The sequence below is a fragment of the Heteronotia binoei genome, chromosome 13 (assembly GCF_032191835.1).
Source record: "Heteronotia binoei isolate CCM8104 ecotype False Entrance Well chromosome 13, APGP_CSIRO_Hbin_v1, whole genome shotgun sequence".
In the NCBI taxonomy this organism is placed as follows: domain Eukaryota; kingdom Metazoa; phylum Chordata; class Lepidosauria; order Squamata; family Gekkonidae; genus Heteronotia; species Heteronotia binoei.
In genome coordinates this window covers 20,763,201-20,780,451 of record NC_083235.1, presented here as the reverse complement: position 1 = coordinate 20,780,451, position 17,251 = coordinate 20,763,201, and the positions used below count along the sequence as shown (strand labels likewise).

At 50.7% G+C, this 17,251-nt stretch overlaps 1 protein-coding gene across 1 annotated transcript in view; it reads left to right on the top strand.

Annotated features, from left to right (window-relative positions):
- Positions 1-17,251, top strand: part of COL5A3 (collagen type V alpha 3 chain) — a 241,941-nt gene that overhangs the window by 173,910 nt on the left and 50,780 nt on the right. The window contains exons 40-42 of the mRNA XM_060253306.1: positions 815-904; positions 6,336-6,389; positions 8,383-8,490. Coding sequence (XP_060109289.1) covers positions 815-904; positions 6,336-6,389; positions 8,383-8,490 — 252 coding nt within the window. The remainder of the gene's footprint in view (positions 1-814; positions 905-6,335; positions 6,390-8,382; positions 8,491-17,251) is intronic.

Genomic DNA, 17,251 nt, shown 5'->3' with positions numbered 1-17,251 from the left:
CCCCCAGAAGGCCAGCACCATAGGGAATTGCCTAGTTTGCCTAGTGGCAGGGCCAGCTTTGATAACCAGGACCTGCAGATCAGCTGTGGGGTGGTTTCTGTCTGTGTGTCGGGGCAGGGGGCTTCTTCTTGTGTATGTGTTCCCTATCAGCTTGTGTGCATTGCGTTTTACCTTTCTTTTCCTCCATTGGCTCTCTTTTGTTTGTAAGTTTATCCCCCTTTGAGTTTCTTCTCTCTCTCTCTGTCTATATTCCCCATCTATTTGTGTGTGGGGTGTATTTTAACCCCACTTTCCCCCAGTGGCCATCTTTTGCGTGTATGTTATCCCCCATGGACTTCTTCTCTGTGTGTGTTTATATTCCCCATCCGCTTGTGCGTGCAGTGTTTTACCCCTCCCTTTCCCCCACCGGTCACCTTTTGTGTGCATGTTATCCTCCTTCGAGCTTCTTCAGTGTATGTATGTGTGGTTATATTCCCTGTCTGCTTGTGTCTGCGTGTGGTGTGTGTTTCATTCTCCCTTTCCTCCATTGGTCATCTATTGTGTGCACGTTATCCTCCCCCCCCCCCCGGCTCCGTCTCACGTGGCAGCCATTTTGTACTAGCATTGCCACCCTGCACCCAAATTCCAAAGGAGTCCATAGGCTCAAAAAGGTCAGGCACCCCCCGTCTAAGGAATAGCAGGGAGAATGCAACCAGCCCTAATCAAGAAGGCAGATGTATTTTCCTACAGAGAGGGGCAAAGAAATCCAAAATCTTGCTGAAACTTTGCATGGTCTCAGGTCTCCCCATGAAGTAACTTTGACCTTTGATTCTAGGGTGATCCCGGCCCTAGCGGCATCCCGGGCAAAGATGGCCCTCCTGGATTGAGAGGCTTTACTGGGGCTCGAGGACCTGCTGGAGAGACCGTAAGTGTCGTTCTGATGGAAGAGATATCTACAGGAGACGATGCAGGCAAACAGCCTTGGCCTTGACAGACTGGTTTTCAGGGCTATTTTTGTTGGAAAAGCCCAGCAGGAACTCATTTGCATATTAGGTCACACCCCCTGAAATCACCATTGTTTCACACAGGGCTTTTTTTGTAGGAAAAGCTCAGCAGGGACTCATTTGCACATCCCACCCCCCCCCCCCCGCTAGCCGGAACTGCGTTTCTGTGCATTCCTACTCAAAGAAAGCCTTGGTGGTTTTATTTCTTTCATCTGCAGCCCACCTTTCTTGCTGAGACTCAAGGTGGATTGCAGAATTATAAAAACAAAACAAGACTGAGCCTACTTCGGCGGCGAGGGCAGGCTATAAATCGAATAAACTAAACAAAGACCAATATAATGCATAAAATCAGCAATGTAATACAACTGGGTTACGTCATTTGAGAACAATAGGCTTTTTAAAAAAACAGTATATGTGCAATAAACAATACAAAGAGGGGACTCAAATTTTCTCAGTTAACAGATGTCTTGAGCAATTCCATTTACTGAACATTTCCATTGCACTATCACCCTGTTCCCGTTATAAAAAAAAAAAAAGACTTCCTGAACAGTTTCATTTTGCCCACCAAACAGAAATATGGACACCTTCCTGATCTTGTCAGGCAGGCCTCAGATGCAGCAGGAGCTCACAGGAGCGCAGCTCCTGGACCTTTCTCAGGGTTCCCCATCCTCCTTCCCATCTACCTTGTCCATGGAATAGTAGGTGCAGCTGCATAACGATCCCTGAATTAGGAGAGCAGGCAGCCAGCCAGCCACCAGAGGCTTTGCCACACCCCCAGCAGCCCTCATTAACCCCTGGAGAAGCCCACGCCACCCTTTCTCCACTTCTTATGTGATTTTGGGCAGCACGTGGTTTGCTGGGCTTTTGACTGAGGGGGGGGGCAGCCAAGGAGAGCCCCAGGTGAGCGAGGCCTGCTTGGGCTGGCTGGATCTCTAGCCAGCCCAAGCAGGCCTCGCTCACCTGGGGCTCTTCTTTCTTGCATCGAGTTGCTTTTGGCTGGTGGGGAGGTGGCATCTAATGAGCTCCACCACCTATTTTTCTACAAAATGACCCCTGTCGTCAGGTAGCCCATTCCATCAGTTGGGAACCATGGCAGAGAGTGCCTGGTGATGAGCAGTTGTCAATCTATCCATTTTGCACGAATGCACCCCCAGAAGGTTTTGCTAAGACCAGGGAAATTTCTCATTGGTAGCAGGTCTTTTATCACATATTGGCATTTGTAGTGTTGGAATGAATTTGGGATTTCAGAACAGCTCTTTCCTTGATGCTCAGCCTCTAATCACAGTAGCATCTATCTAGGGTTGCCAGCTTGGGTTCTGGGAAATAACTGGAGGTATTTTTTTGAGGGAAGAGCCTGATGAGAGTAAGGTTTGGGGGAGAGGAGGGGCTTCAGCAGGGCATAATGCCTTAGAGTCCAACTTCCAAAGTGGCCATGATCTCCAGGTGAACTGATTTCTGTCATCTGGAGAACAGTTGTAATCCCATGAGATCTCCAGCCACCACCTAGAGGTTAACCCCAGCAAACCACAGAACAGTCAGGGTGGAATTCTAGCAGAAGCGCATTTGCATTTTAGGCCACACCTCCTTATGTAGCCAATCCTCCAAGAGCTTACAAAAAAGAGCCTTGTAAGGTCTTGGAGGATTGGCTACATCAGGGGTGTGCGGCCTAATACGCAAAGGAGCTCCTGTTAGAATTTCACCCCTGACTATAATTACTATGAAATTTAAAGAAATTCACACAATTACAGTACAGTCTTATTGGAATCCTCAATGCCAAGCGGTGTGATTATCATTTCATAGTAATTATTGTCACAGTGACTGTTTTGTGGTTTGCTGGGGTTAACTTTTTGTGACTACTCTTATCGTATAGGGCCACTTTGAGGTTTGGCAACCCTACATCTGCCTCACATGACAAAAAGAATGACAACGATTTTCTCAGTGGTCATAAACATCTCCAGACTGGCCCATAATTGCCAGGAAATGGTCTTGTTCCAGGGTGTTTCCGCACAGATTATTTGCCCTGGCTTCGACGCTGTTGGGGTTGAGGTGGGGTTTCCTGCTTTTCCCCACAGCTTCACAGTGCATTCATGCACACACCCCCTCTGGTTTTCCTTTCTTTTGTTGATCTTTCTCAAACCTGCTTTGCTCTGAACTTTTAGGAAAGATCACAGCAATGTCTTGGTGCCCTCTGCATATGTGGAAATGTTTGGATTTTCCTGAACCTGCTCACACAGCAGTCATTTCTCACACAGTAGCAATTTTCTCTCCCTACTGCGGGGGGCGGGGGGTGTTTCCCTTTTTCTTTAATCAATGATTTACTAGCATGTTTACTTTCTTTAATCAGTGATACAGTAGTGTTATATAATGTTATAGCAAAATATGGATCAGGTTCTCTGAATTCCCAGCTTGCTTTGTTTTTTAAAAAGTAAGTAAGTCTGTAAGCCTCTTTTCTTTTGGAAATATATGGTGGGGAAACGAAATGGGCTGCAGACTGTTCTTGTTTAAAATGACAGCTGGGAGCTTAGAGGACCTGATGCACATTTTAGTCTAATGATACATTGCTACAACACTATTAAATTGTCAATTAAAAAAAAAAAGGTTGTGTGGAAGCTTATTGTAGATGTGCTTTGTTAGCAACTGCAGCAGCAGTAGGGAAGACTACATATGCCTGTCGCCATGTGGAAAACACCCTCATGCTGACCGGAGGGAGAAGGAAGGTGGGTTTTTTGGTGAGAAAGAGCACAGCATTTTAGATTCCAGCAGGAGATGGGTCAGTTGGGCACTGCTGGAATGAGCTGATGCATGGGGTGAGTGGCAGGGCTGTTTTTGCAGTAGGAACTCCTTTGCATATTATGCCACACACCCCTGATGTAGCCAATCCTCCAAGGGCTTACAGGGCTCTTAGTACAGGGCTTACCGTAAGCTTCAGGAGGATTGACTACATCAGGGGTGTGTGGCCTAATATGCAAAGGAGTTCCTGCTTAGGGTTGCCAAGTCCAATTGAAGAAATAGCTGGGGACTTTGGGGGTGGAGCCAGGAGACTTTGGGGGTGGAGCCAATATCAAGGCTGTGACAAGCGCCGCAGCCGCAGGTTCCCGCGCCGCAGCTGCACTAGCAGCTGTCCCTCCCTCCTCCTCCCGCTCGTCCTCCCCGCCCCTCCGCGGCCACCTGAGGCTGGAGGCCTGGGTGAAGCAGGGCAGTGGCGCGAGCATGGAGAGCAGGGCCGGGGGCTCGGGGCCTCCTCCTCGGCCTCCGGCACTGCCGCGCTGGTGCTGGCGGGGCTGTGCTGCACCCCTTCAAGAGCTCCCTCACCGCCCTGGGCCGCGCCTGGCTCCTCTGCCTCCGCTGCTCCGGCGCGCCCGATCTCCTCGCCGTGCTCCTGCTGCCCCTCTGCTGTGCCAACGCCGCCAGCGAGGCCCTCGGCCGCCAGCTCCTCCTCCGCCGCCGCCTCCTCCTGCTGCTGGGCGCCGGCGGGCCCGCCACCTACGGCTTCACTGGGCGGGGAGGGGGCGGCAGCGGCTCGCCATTTCCCCCTCCCCCCGCTTCCGTTTTTTGGGGGAGCGGGGGAAGAGGGTGGAAATCCTGGGGTCCCCCGCCAGGGCGGGAGGGTTGGGACCCCTATTCCTGCTACAAAAAAAAAAAAGCCCTGGTGGGGGGTATCAGGATGTCTCTCTCTGTGGGGATCCAATGAGATGATAGCTCTTCTTCCATATAAAAGTGCCTCTGTGTCTTCTCCTGTGATCTACCTCTACTCTACCTGCATATATGTAAATAAAAGTACAAAAATTCCACAGGTTTCCTGAGTGCTGAAGGGAACCAAAGGAACTAGCCTCTGGAACCCTTCACCACTTGAGGAAGTGTCCTGAGCATTCACAACAGTAATGTGTAGCTAAGACAGCTAAGTGGAACCTCCTTTTTTAGAGGTGATATACCTTTGAATATTGAATATTGAGAATGGAGGGCAACTATTTATTTATTTAAAATATTTATTAGCTGCTTTGTTCCTTACGGAGTTTAAGGGGCCTTATAAATATAGACCAAGTACATCAAATAAATTCTTGTTCTTCTTCTTCATAAAACCATCTACAAGTGCCTCCCAAAGACTGATCAATTGCCTTCATTCCTTATTTGTGAACTGCCCAGGGGAGTTTGGTATCTAGGACTGGAAACAAGACATGGCTAGATGGAACTGTTGTCTGATGTAGAGATTGGCTTCTTGTGTTCCTTTATTGAGCTTTAAATGGCCATCAGTGAGTTCTTTTTGAGTACCTTGACTCCACTGAGACCATGACCTCTTAGTCGTTTGTGTGTGTGTGTTAAAAAAGCCTGCCTATGTAGGTGTCCTCTTCTACAAAATGTATGCTGCTGAATGTAATCTCATACTGGGTACTGGCTTTGCATTCTCAGTTCTATCTCCTTGACCTTACATTCTTATCACTCTCTTCACTGTGATTACCATGTAGTCTTACACTCGATTGCTTTATATGCATGTTAACAGAAACATTTTCCCCTCTCCAATCAGCATTTTAATTTAAAAAAAAAACTGATAGAAGATAGGCAGTGAAATTAGATAATCCTTGACTGGAATTCATCCCCCCCCCCCCATTCCAGCCCTCTGCAGATAATAGGGCTGCCTGGTCCAACTCAGAAAATATCTGAGGACTTTGGGGGTGGAGCTGGGAGACTTTGGGGGTGAGCCAGGACATTTTCCCATTCCCTGAAATAAATAAATAAATAATACAACAGTTTTCATTTCCTTGTCCCCCAGGAGCTACACTTCCACTGAGTGAAAGTGAATACTCACAAAGTGGCCAAAATAAACACAGTTAGCAAACACAGTTAGCAATTTACTCATGTTGCTAAATGTAACCATCTGCTGTATTTCAACCAATGTCTTCAGGAAAATGAAAACACAGCCGGGGGGGTGGGGGTGGGGTGGGGGTGGTGGTGGTGGAATTTTCCTCCTAGCAAACAGAGGGACTGAGAGCCATGTGGCTCAGTCTGCTCATTCTGCCCCCTACAGCTTTTCTCTTGCCAGATTTAAAGGCATGCACATTCAGAAACACAGTCACAAGCCTCTTCTAAATCTGCCTGGGTGGAAAGGCAAATGGTGGCTGTTGAGGCGGAGCTTCCCCCCACTGGCCAGCTGGCTGGTGGCAGGGAGGGACCTGAAAAACTGGAGGATCCCCTGCTGGGACCTGGGGACTTGGAAGCCTAGCAGAGAATCATCCTGAAATCAAAGTTATTTTCTTGCATGACAGCCATTTCAGCAAAATGCTAAATTCCTCTCCCAAAAAAGGTGTGAGAAATTTTTCATCCCTAATAATTTTCGTATCTCGCTTTCCTCCACAGGGGCCACCTGGACTGAAGGGAGCGGAAGGGCCACCGGGCCCTCAAGGCCCCACTGTGAGTAGACTGGGCCTCAGTGTTAGAAACAGGCAAGAGAGTGTAGGGCCTACAGATCAGATCTTACACAGCCTGGGGCCAGTTTACCTGAAGAAAAGCCAGTGCCATTCTGAGCCTGTTGACCCCCTCAGATCCTCCCAAGGCTGCCTTCTGCTTGAACCCTCCCTCTGACCTTCTGTGAGGCTGCAGCAGGGGCCTGCTGTCTGTTTTGGCAAATGGCTCCTAGCATAATGGAACAGGGCACTGTGAGGGTGCAGAGGACCATTTCAGTTTTCGTAGACTAGTCTTTTCAAGCATTTGGCAGCAGATCTATAAGGAAGGTATTATCAGGAGGGAAAGTTGTGCAAGTGTTTTTTTTTTCTGATTAAGTTTTTTTTTTTTTTGTAAATAGTTTTGTTTTCTGCAGCTCAGGTCTCCTGTAGGCTGCTTTGAGCTGCAGGAAGAGCAAAATATGGAGATTTTGACAAATCAAACTGCAAGCAGAAAGGTGCTCATGGGCACGGATCTTTCTTGCTTTTCTCTAGCAGCCCCTTCTGACCCCCACAGCTAGGGTTGCCAAGTCCAATTAAAGAAATATCTGGGGACTTTGGGGGTAGAGCCAGGAGACATTAGGGGTGGAGCCAAGATCAAGGCTGTGACAAGCATTATTGAACTCCAAAGGGAGTTCTGGCCATCACAATTAAAGCGACCGCCGACCACACACCTTTTCAATGCCTTCCTTCCATAGGAAATAATGAAGGATAGGGACAACTTTTGGGGGGCTCATAGAATTGGACCCCCTGGTCCAATCGTTTTGAAACTTGGGGGATATTTTGGTGAGAGGCACTAGATGCTATACCAAAAATCTGGTGCCTCTACCTCAAAAACAGCCCCCCCAGAGCCCCAGATACCCGTGGATCAATTCATTATTTTCTGTGGGGAAAAATCTCCATAGGGAATAACAGAGTTCCCAGCAGACATTTCCCTCCCTTCCCCCCACTTTCTGATGACCCTGAAGTAGGGTGAGGGCCTCCAAACCAGGGGATCCCCTGTCCCCACCTGGGGATTGGCAACCCTACCCACAGCACAAGAGTCAGGAAACCATTGTGGCAAAACTCTGTGGGCTATTGGGAGACAGGGGGAGGCCACAGTTAAGGGAATTGTGAAAAATTGTCCTACTCTTTTCCACTTGCACAGCCTCCCGGGCTCGGTTTTTTGGCAGGGGGAAGCAGAGAAGCAGGGAACATCACTTTCCATCTCAGAGACTTCAGAAAATAAGGTCTGTGGGGTGGAGTAGTGTGGGGTTATGGTGTACTGGTGACACTCTCTTGGTAACAGTCTCCAGCCTGATGGATGAGGTTATGGACATTTGGTGGTCTCTACAATAAAGAGGGCCCCAAAGAGGTGATTAAATGTGGAATTAGCTGCCAGGGGATATAGTGATAGCCACAGGAATAAACAGCTAAAGGAGGGATTAGAAAGATTCATGGAGGATAAATCTATCAATGGCCATTGGCCATGGTGATCAAGGGGAACCTCCACATTCAGAGGCACTAAATCTCTGAATCCCAGCACCAGGAAACAACAGCAGGGAAAGGCCTTTGCCTCTGCCCTGTTGTCAGTCTTCCAGAGGAACTGGTTGGCTGCTGTGTGAGACAGGATGCTGGACTAGATAGACCATTGGTCTGATCCAGCAGGGCTCTTCTGATGTTCTTATGAAGGCCTTGGCCTCTCTGCCCTGTTGCTGGCCCTCCAGAGGAACTGGTTGGCTACTGTGTGAGACAGGATGCTGGAGTAGATGGACCACTGGTCTGATCCAGCAGGGCTCTTCTGATGTTCTTATGAAGGCCTTGGCCTCTCTGCCCTGTTGTTGGCCCTCCAGAGGAAGAATTGGTTTAGCCGCTGTGTGAGATAGGATGCCGATCTAGGTGCACCACTGAACTGATCCGGCAGGGGTCTTCTTATGTTCTTACATTCTTGAAGCAGGCTCATTTTATCTGTTCCTTTTCAATAGGGCTCCCCTGGTGAACGAGGCCCTTCAGGAGCAGCTGGGGGCATCGGACTGCCAGGACGTGGGGGTAGTCCAGGACCTGTGGGCCCTGCAGGGGAGAAGGGGACACCGGTATGTACAAATCACTTCCTCCACATCCATTTTAGTGGTCCAAAAATCCCCTCTGACTCAGAAACCTACCCCTTTGACTTAGGCTGTGTTTACTCATTGGTAAAGCCACCCTGAACATGCAAAAACGACACTCTCTTTTGTTATGGCATCCACTATGGATTCCATTAACAAAAATAAAAACAGCAAGAAGATCAAATTAGTCAGTCCTAAGGGAAATCAACCCAGACTGTTCCCTGGAAGGTCCGATGCTGAAGCTCAAATACTTTGGCCACCAAATGAGAAGGGAGCACTCCCTGGAGAATAGCCTGATGCTGGGAAAGACAGAAGGCAAAAGAAGAAGAGGACAGCAAAAGATGAGATGGCTGGATAGTGTTACTGATATAACAAACATGAATTTGAGCAGACTTCAGAGGATGGTGGAAGACAGGAGGGCCTGATGTGACTTTGTCTATGGGGTCGCAAAGAATCAGACTCGGCTGTGCGACTGAACAACAACAAAAATTGAACAAAGCAGGAGTCAAGTTGCACCTTTAAGACCAACAAAGTTTTATTCAGAATGTAAGCTTTCGTGTGCTAGAAGCACACTTCATCAGATCTGTTCCAGAATTAAATTCAGTCTGCCTGTTAGTTTTGCCTTGGGAGAATTTTACAGCCAGACTTAGTTTTTTATGATCCTTGGCCTCATCATGGGCTTGACTTAGGGTGGACAGACCGTCCCGGTCTCCCGGGAAAGTCCCGGTTCTGGCCCCCAATTCCCGGCTCCCGGGCTGGCTATACCATTAGAGGTCCCGGTTTAGCCAGCCAGAGAGCCGGGGGCCGCGCGCGCGGGCGGGGAAGGCGGCGAGTGAGGGAGGGAGCGTCCCTGCGCGTGCGCAGGGCGATCGTGGCGGGCTCTGCGCATGCGCGGGGACGCTTCCTCCCTCACTCGCCACCTTCCCCGCCCGAGCGCGGGGCCCGGCGGCGGTGGCGGAGGCCGGGGAAGCGGCGGAGAGACGGCGCTGGTCGCTGGAGGGCCTCCAGCGACCAGCGCCGGCCTCTCCGCCGCTTCCCCGGCCTCCGCGCGCGGGCCTCCAGTGCAGGCGGAGGCCGGGAAGGGCGTCGGAGAGGCTGGCGCTGGTCGCTGGAGGCCCTCCAGCGACCAGCGCCGGCCTCTCCGACGCCGCCGCCGGCCTCTCCGCCGCCTCCGCCGCCCTGGAAGCAGGTAAGCAGGGCAGACAGGGAGGGAGGGGGCCGAAGCGGGGGGGGGGGGGGCGGCCTTCCTTTCTTCCCTCCCTCCTTCCTTCCTTTCTTCCTTCCCTCCCTCCCTCCCTCCCTTCTCCCTTCCTTCCTCCCTTCTTCCTTCCTCCCTCCCTCCTTCCTTTCTTCCTTCCTTCCCTCCCTCCCTCCTCCCTTCCTTCCCTCCCTCCCTCCCTCCTTCCTTTCTTCCTTCCTTCCTTCCTTCTTCCTTCCTTCCTTTCTTCCTTCCCTCCCTCCCTCCCTCCTCCCTTCCTTCCTTTCTTCCTTCCCTCCTTCCCTCCCTCCCTCCTCCTTTCTTCCTTCCTTCCCTCCTTCCTTCCCTCCCTCCCTCCCTCCTTCCTTCCTTCCTTCCTTTCTTCCTTCCCTCCCTCCTTCCCTCCCTCCCTCCTCCCTTCCCTCCCTCCCTCCTCCCTTCCTTCCTTCCCTCCCTCCCTCCCTCCCTCCTTCCTTCCCTCCCTCCCTCTGGCCACCCCTGGAGTAGACAATACTGACTTTGGTGGACCCAAGCACTGATTCAGTGTAAGGGAGCTTTGTGTTTGTGACTGGATTTGACAATACTGACTTTGGTGGACCCAAGCACTGATTCAGTGTAAGGGAGCTTTGTGTTTGTGACTGGACTAGACAATACTGACTTTGGTGGACCCAAGCACTGATTCAGTGTAAGGGAGCTTTGTGTTTGTGTCTTCTGGTGCAATTTTGTTCTCAGATCCTGTATTTACTTCATCAGTATATGGGATAAGGCACTTTCTCAACTGTGCTGCATAATGCAGCCTATTTATTTTGTCCTGTTTGCTCTGTTGGCTCTATCTGCGCCACCTTCATCACTTTCGGGGTGTGGATCCCCCAGTGGGGTGGTCTCCTGACTCCCTCCACCGGCTGTTTCTGATAGCCCTGCGCCCCCTCTTTCATTTGATATGTGTCCCGTGCGGGTGCCACCCTCCTGCCGGGAGATGCCGCAAAATGAGCCCCCTTGAGGCTTATGGCGGCAGGGCTCGGGGGAAGCGAGCTAGACTGCTGTTCTTTTGAGGGGTTATAGAGTGTTTTCAGCCTGTCCCTGTGGCATCGGTCCCATCGTTGTGGGGCCCAGGGGGCCGGCGAAGCGGCACGCTGAAGCAGCCTGTCGGTCACTTCCGGGTTCCTGTCCTGCATCTCGACCTGTGTTATTAGTGACGTCACCTGTTTCCGACAGTGGCATTTGGGGGAAATGATGTCATTTAAGGGAAGTGATGTCACAGGAAGTAATGTCACTTCCTGCTTCCGGCAGGTGTCACGGGGGAAATGTAGTCACAGGAAGTGATGTCACTTCCTGTTCCCGGCAGGTGGCGCAGGGGAAATGATGTCACAGGAAGTGATGTCACTTCCTGTTTCCGGCGGTGGTGTGCCATCACCGGAAGTGACGTCGCCGGAAGTGACGTCACTTCCTGTTTCCGGCAGTGGCATTTGGGGGGAATGATGTCATTTGGGGGAAATGATATCACAGGAAGTGATGTCACTACCTGTTTCTGGCAGGTTAGGTTTAGGGTTATGCATTTGGGGGAAATGATGTTATTTGGGAGAAATGATGTCACAGGAAGTGACGTCACTTCCTGTTTCCGGCAGTGGCATTTGGGGGAAATGATGTCATTTGGGGGAAATGATGTCACAGGAAGTGATGTCACTTCCTGCTTCCGGCAGGTGGCACGGGGGAAATGATGTCACAGGAAGTGATTTCACTTCCTGATCCCGGCTGGTGGCGCGGGGGAAAATGATGTCACAGGAAGTGATGTCACTTCCTGTTTCCGGCGGTGGCATGACATCACCGGAATTCCTGTTTCCGGCGATGGCATGACATTACCGGAAGTGCCGTCACCAGAAGTGACGTCACTTCCTGTTTCCGGTAGTGGCATTTGGGGGAAATAATGTCATTTGGGGGAAATGATGTCACAGGAAGTGATGACACTTCCTGCTTCCTCAGGTGGCATGGGGGAAATGATGTCACAGGAAGTGACGTCACTTCCTGTTCCCGGCAGGTGGCGCGGGGGAAATGATGTCACAGGAAGTGGTCACTTCCTGTTTCCGGCAGTGGCATTTGGGGGAAATGATGTCATTTGAGCGAAATGATGTCACAGGAAGTGATGTCACTTTCTGCTTCCGGCAGGTGGTGCGGGGGAAATGATGTCACAGGAAGTGATGTCACTTCCTGGTCCCGGCAGGTGGCATGGGGGAAATGATGTCACAGGAAGTGATGTCACTTCCTGTTGCAGGCGGGTAAGGGTTAGGGTTATGCATTTGGGGGAAATGATGTCATTTGGGGGAAATGATATCACAGGAAGAGATGTCACTACCTGTTTCCGGCAGGTTAGGTTTAGGGTTATGCATTTGGGGGAAATGATGTCATTTGGGGGAAATGATGTCATTTGGGGGAAATGATGTTATTTGGGAGAAATGATGTCACAGGAAGTGACGTCACTTCCTGTTTCCGGCAGTGGCATTTGGGGGAAATGATGTCATTTGGGGGAAATGATGTCACAGGAAGTGATGTCACTTCCTGCTTCCGGCAGGTGGCACGGGGGAAATGATGTCACAGGAAGTGATTTCACTTCCTGATCCCGGCTGGTGGCGCGGGGGAAAATGATGTCACAGGAAGTGATGTCACTTCCTGTTTCCGGCGGTGGCATGACATCACCGGAATTCCTGTTTCCGGCGATGGCATGACATTACCGGAAGTGCCGTCACCAGAAGTGACGTCACTTCCTGTTTCCGGTAGTGGCATTTGGGGGAAATAATGTCATTTGGGGGAAATGATGTCACAGGAAGTGATGACACTTCCTGCTTCCTCAGGTGGCATGGGGGAAATGATGTCACAGGAAGTGACGTCACTTCCTGTTCCCGGCAGGTGGCGCGGGGGAAATGATGTCACAGGAAGTGGTCACTTCCTGTTTCCGGCAGTGGCATTTGGGGGAAATGATGTCATTTGAGCGAAATGATGTCACAGGAAGTGATGTCACTTCCTGCTTCCGGCAGGTGGCGCGGGGGGGAAGGATGTCACAGGAAGTGATGTCACTTCCTGCTTCCGGCAGGTGGCGTGGGGGGGGGGGATGATGTCACTTCCTGTTTCCGGCGGTGGCATGATGTCACCGGAAGTGACATCACTTCCTTTTTCCGGCAGTGGCATTTGTGGGGGATGATGTCATTGGGGGAAATGGTCACAGGAAGTGATGTCACTTCCTTTTCCGGCAGGTGGCGCAGGGAAATGATGTCATAGGAAGTGATGTCACTTCCTTTTCCGGCAGTGGCATGACATCACCGGAAGTGACATCACCGGAAGTGACATCACCTGTTTCCGACAGTGGCATTTTGGGGAAATGATATTTAAGGGAAGTGATGTCACAGGAAGTGATGTCACTTCCTGCTTCCGGCAGGTGTCGCGAGGGATATGTAGTCACAGGAAGTGATGTCACTTCCTGTTCCCGGCAGGTGGCGCGGGGGGAATGATGTCACAGGAAGTGATGTCACTTCCTGTTTCCGGCGGTGGCATTTGAGGGAAATGATGTTATTTGGGGGAAATGATGTCACAGGAAGTGATGTCAATTCCTGTTTCCGGCGGTAGCATGACATCACCGGAAGTGACGTCGCCGGAAGTGACGCCGCTTCCTGTTTCCGACAGTGGCATTTGGGGGAAATGATGTCACAGGAAGTGATGTCACTTTCTGCTTCTGGCAGGTGGCATGAGGGAAATGATGTCACTTCCTGCTTCCGGCAGGTGGCACGGGGGAAATGATGTCACAGGAAGTGATTTCACTTCCTGATCCCGGCTGGTGGCGCGGGGGAAAATGATGTCACAGGAAGTGATGTCACTTCCTGTTTCCGGCGGTGGCATGACATCACCGGAATTCCTGTTTCCGGCGATGGCATGACATTACCGGAAGTGCCGTCACCAGAAGTGACGTCACTTCCTGTTTCCGGTAGTGGCATTTGGGGGAAATAATGTCATTTGGGGGAAATGATGTCACAGGAAGTGATGACACTTCCTGCTTCCTCAGGTGGCATGGGGGAAATGATGTCAAAGGAAGTGACGTCACTTCCTGTTCCCGGCAGGTGGCGCGGGGGAAATGATGTCACAGGAAGTGGTCACTTCCTGTTTCCGGCAGTGGCATTTGGGGGAAATGATGTCATTTGAGCGAAATGATGTCACAGGAAGTGATGTCACTTTCTGCTTCCGGCAGGTGGTGCGGGGGAAATGATGTCACAGGAAGTGATGTCACTTCCTGGTCCCGGCAGGTGGCATGGGGGAAATGATGTCACAGGAAGTGATGTCACTTCCTGTTGCAGGCGGGTTAGGGTTAGGGTTATGCATTTGGGGGAAATGATGTCATTTGGGGGAAATGATATCACAGGAAGAGATGTCACTACCTGTTTCCGGCAGGTTAGGTTTAGGGTTATGCATTTGGGGGAAATGATGTCATTTGGGGGAAATGATGTCATTTGGGGGAAATGATGTTATTTGGGAGAAATGATGTCACAGGAAGTGACGTCACTTCCTGTTTCCGGCAGGTGGCGCGGGGGAAATGATGTCACAGGAAGTGGTCACTTCCTGTTTCCGGCAGTGGCATTTTGGGGAAATGATGTCACAGGAAGTGATGTCACTTCCTGCTTCTGGCAGGTGGCGCGGGGGAAATGATGTCACAGGAACTGATGTCACTTCCTGCTTCCGGCAGGTTAGGGTTATGCATTTGGGGGAAATAATGTCATTGGGGGAAATGATGTCACAGGAAGTGGTCACTTCCTGTTTCCGGCAGTGGCATTTGGGGGAAATGATGTCATTTGGAGGAAATGATGTCACAGGAAGTGGTGTCACTTCCTGCTTCCGGCAGGTTAGGGTTATGCATTTGGGGGAAATAATGTCATTGGGGGAAATGATGTCACAGGAAGTGATGTCACTTCCTGTTTACGGCGGGTTAGGGTTATGCATTTGGGGAAAATGATGTCATTTGGGGGAAATGGTGTCACAGGAAGTGACGTCACTTCCTGCTTCCGGCAGTGGCATTTGGGGGAAATGATGTCACAGGAAGTGATGTCACTTCCTGTTTCTGGCGGGTTAGGGATAGGGTTATGCATTGGGGGAAATGATGTCATTTGGGGGAAATGATGTTATTTGGGAGAAATGATGTCACAGGAAGTGAAGTCACTTCCTGTTTCCGGCGGTGGCATGACGTCACCGGAATTCCTGTTTCCGGCGATGGCATGACATTACCGGAAGTGCCGTCACCGGAAGTGACATCACTTCCTGTTTCCGGCAGTGGTATTTGGGGGAAATAATGTCATTGGGGGAAATGATGTCACAGGAAGTGATGACACTTCCTGCTTCCTCAGGTGGCATGGGGGAAATGATGTCACAGGAAGTGATGTCACTTCCTGTTCCCGGCAGGTGGCGCGGGGGAAATGATGTCACAGGAAGTGGTCACTTCCTGTTTCCGGCAGTGGCATTTGGGGGAAATGATGTCATTTGGGGGAAATGATGTCACAGGAAGTGATGTCACTTCCTGCTTCTGGCAGGTGGCGCGGGGGAAATGATGTCACAGGAACTGATGTCACTTCCTGTTTCCGGCGGGTTAGGGTTATGCATTTGGGGGAAATGATGTCATTTTGGGGAAATGATGTCACAGGAAGTGATGTAACTTCCTGCTTCCGGCAGGTGGCGCGGGGGAAATAATGTCACAGGAAGTGATGCCACTTCCTGTTTCCGGCGGTGGCATGACGTCACCGGAAGTGACGTCACTTCCTGTTTCCGGCAGTGGCATTTGTGGGGGATGATGTCATTGGGGGAAATGATGTCATAGGAAGTGATGTCACTTCCTTTTCCGGTGGTGGCATGACATCACCGGAAGTGACATCACCGGAAGTGACGTCACCTTTCCGACAGTGGCATTTGGGGGAAATGATGTCATTTGGGGGAAATGATGTCACAGGAAGTGATGTCACTTCCTGCTTCTGGCAGGTGGCGCGGGGGAAATGATGCCACAGGAACTGATGTCACTTCCTGCTTCCGGCAGGTTAGGGTTATGCATTTGGGGAAAATGATGTCATTTGGGGGAAATGATGTCACAGGAAGTGATGTCACTTCCTGCTTCTGGCAGGTGGCGCGGGGGAAATGATGCCACAGGAACTGATGTCACTTCCTGCTTCCGGCAGGTTAGGGTTATGCATTTGGGGAAAATAATGTCATTGGGGGAAATGAAGTCACAGGAAGTGATGTCACTTCCTGTTTCCGGCGGGTTAGGGTTATGCATTTGGGGAAAATGATGTCATTTGGGGGAAATGATGTCACAGGAAGTGATGTCACTTCCTGCTTCTGGCAGGTGGCGCGGGGGAAATGATGCCACAGGAACTGATGTCACTTCCTGCTTCCGGCAGGTTAGGGTTATGCATTTGGGGAAAATAATGTCATTGGGGGAAATGAAGTCACAGGAAGTGATGTCACTTCCTGCTTCCGGCAGGTTAGGGTTATGCATTTGGGGAAAATAATGTCATTGGGGGAAATGAAGTCACAGGAAGTGATGTAACTTCCTGCTTCCGGCAGGTGGCACGGGGGAAATGATGTCACAGGAAGTGATGTCACTTCCTGTTTCCGGCGGTGGCATGACGTTGCCGGAAGTGACGTCACTTCCTGTTTCCGGCAGTGGCATTTGTGGAGGATGATGTCATTGGGGGAAATGATGTCATAGGAAGTGATGTCACTTCCTTTTCCGGTGGTGGCATGACATCACCGGAAGTGACGTCACCTGTTTCCGACAGTGGCATTTGGGGGAAATGATGTCATTTAAGGGAAGTGATGTCACAGGAAGTGATGTCACTTCCTGCTTCCGGCATGTGCCGCGAGGGATATGTAGTCACAGGAAGTGATGTCACTTCCTGTTCCCGGCAGGTGGTGCGGGGGAAATGATGTCACAGGAAGTGATGTCACTTCCTGTTTCCGGCGTTGGCATTTGGGGGGAATGATGTTATTTGGGGGAAATGATGTCACAGGAAGTGGTCACTTCCTGTTTCCGGCAGTGGCATTTGGGGGAAATGATGTCATTTGGAGGAAATGATGTCACAGGAAGTGATGTCACTTCCTGCTTCCGGCAGGTTAGGGTTATGCATTTGGGGGAAATAATGTCATGGGGGAAATGATTTCACAGGAAGTGATGTCACTTCCTGTTTACGGCGGGTTAGGGTTATGCATTTGGGCAAAATGATGTCATTTGGGGGAAATGATGTCACAGGAAGTGACGTCACTTCCTGCTTCCGGCAGTGGCATTTGGGGGAAATGATGTCACAGGAAGTGGTCACTTCCTGTTTCCGGCAGTGGCATTTGGGGAAAATGATGTCATTTGGAGGAAATGATGTCACAGGAAGTGATGTCACTTCCTGCTTCCGGCAGGTTAGGGTTATGCATTTGGGGGAAATAATGTCATGGGGGAAATGATTTCACAGGAAGTGATGTCACTTCCTGTTTACGGCGGGTTAGGGTTATGCATTTGGGGAAAATGATGTCATTTGGGGG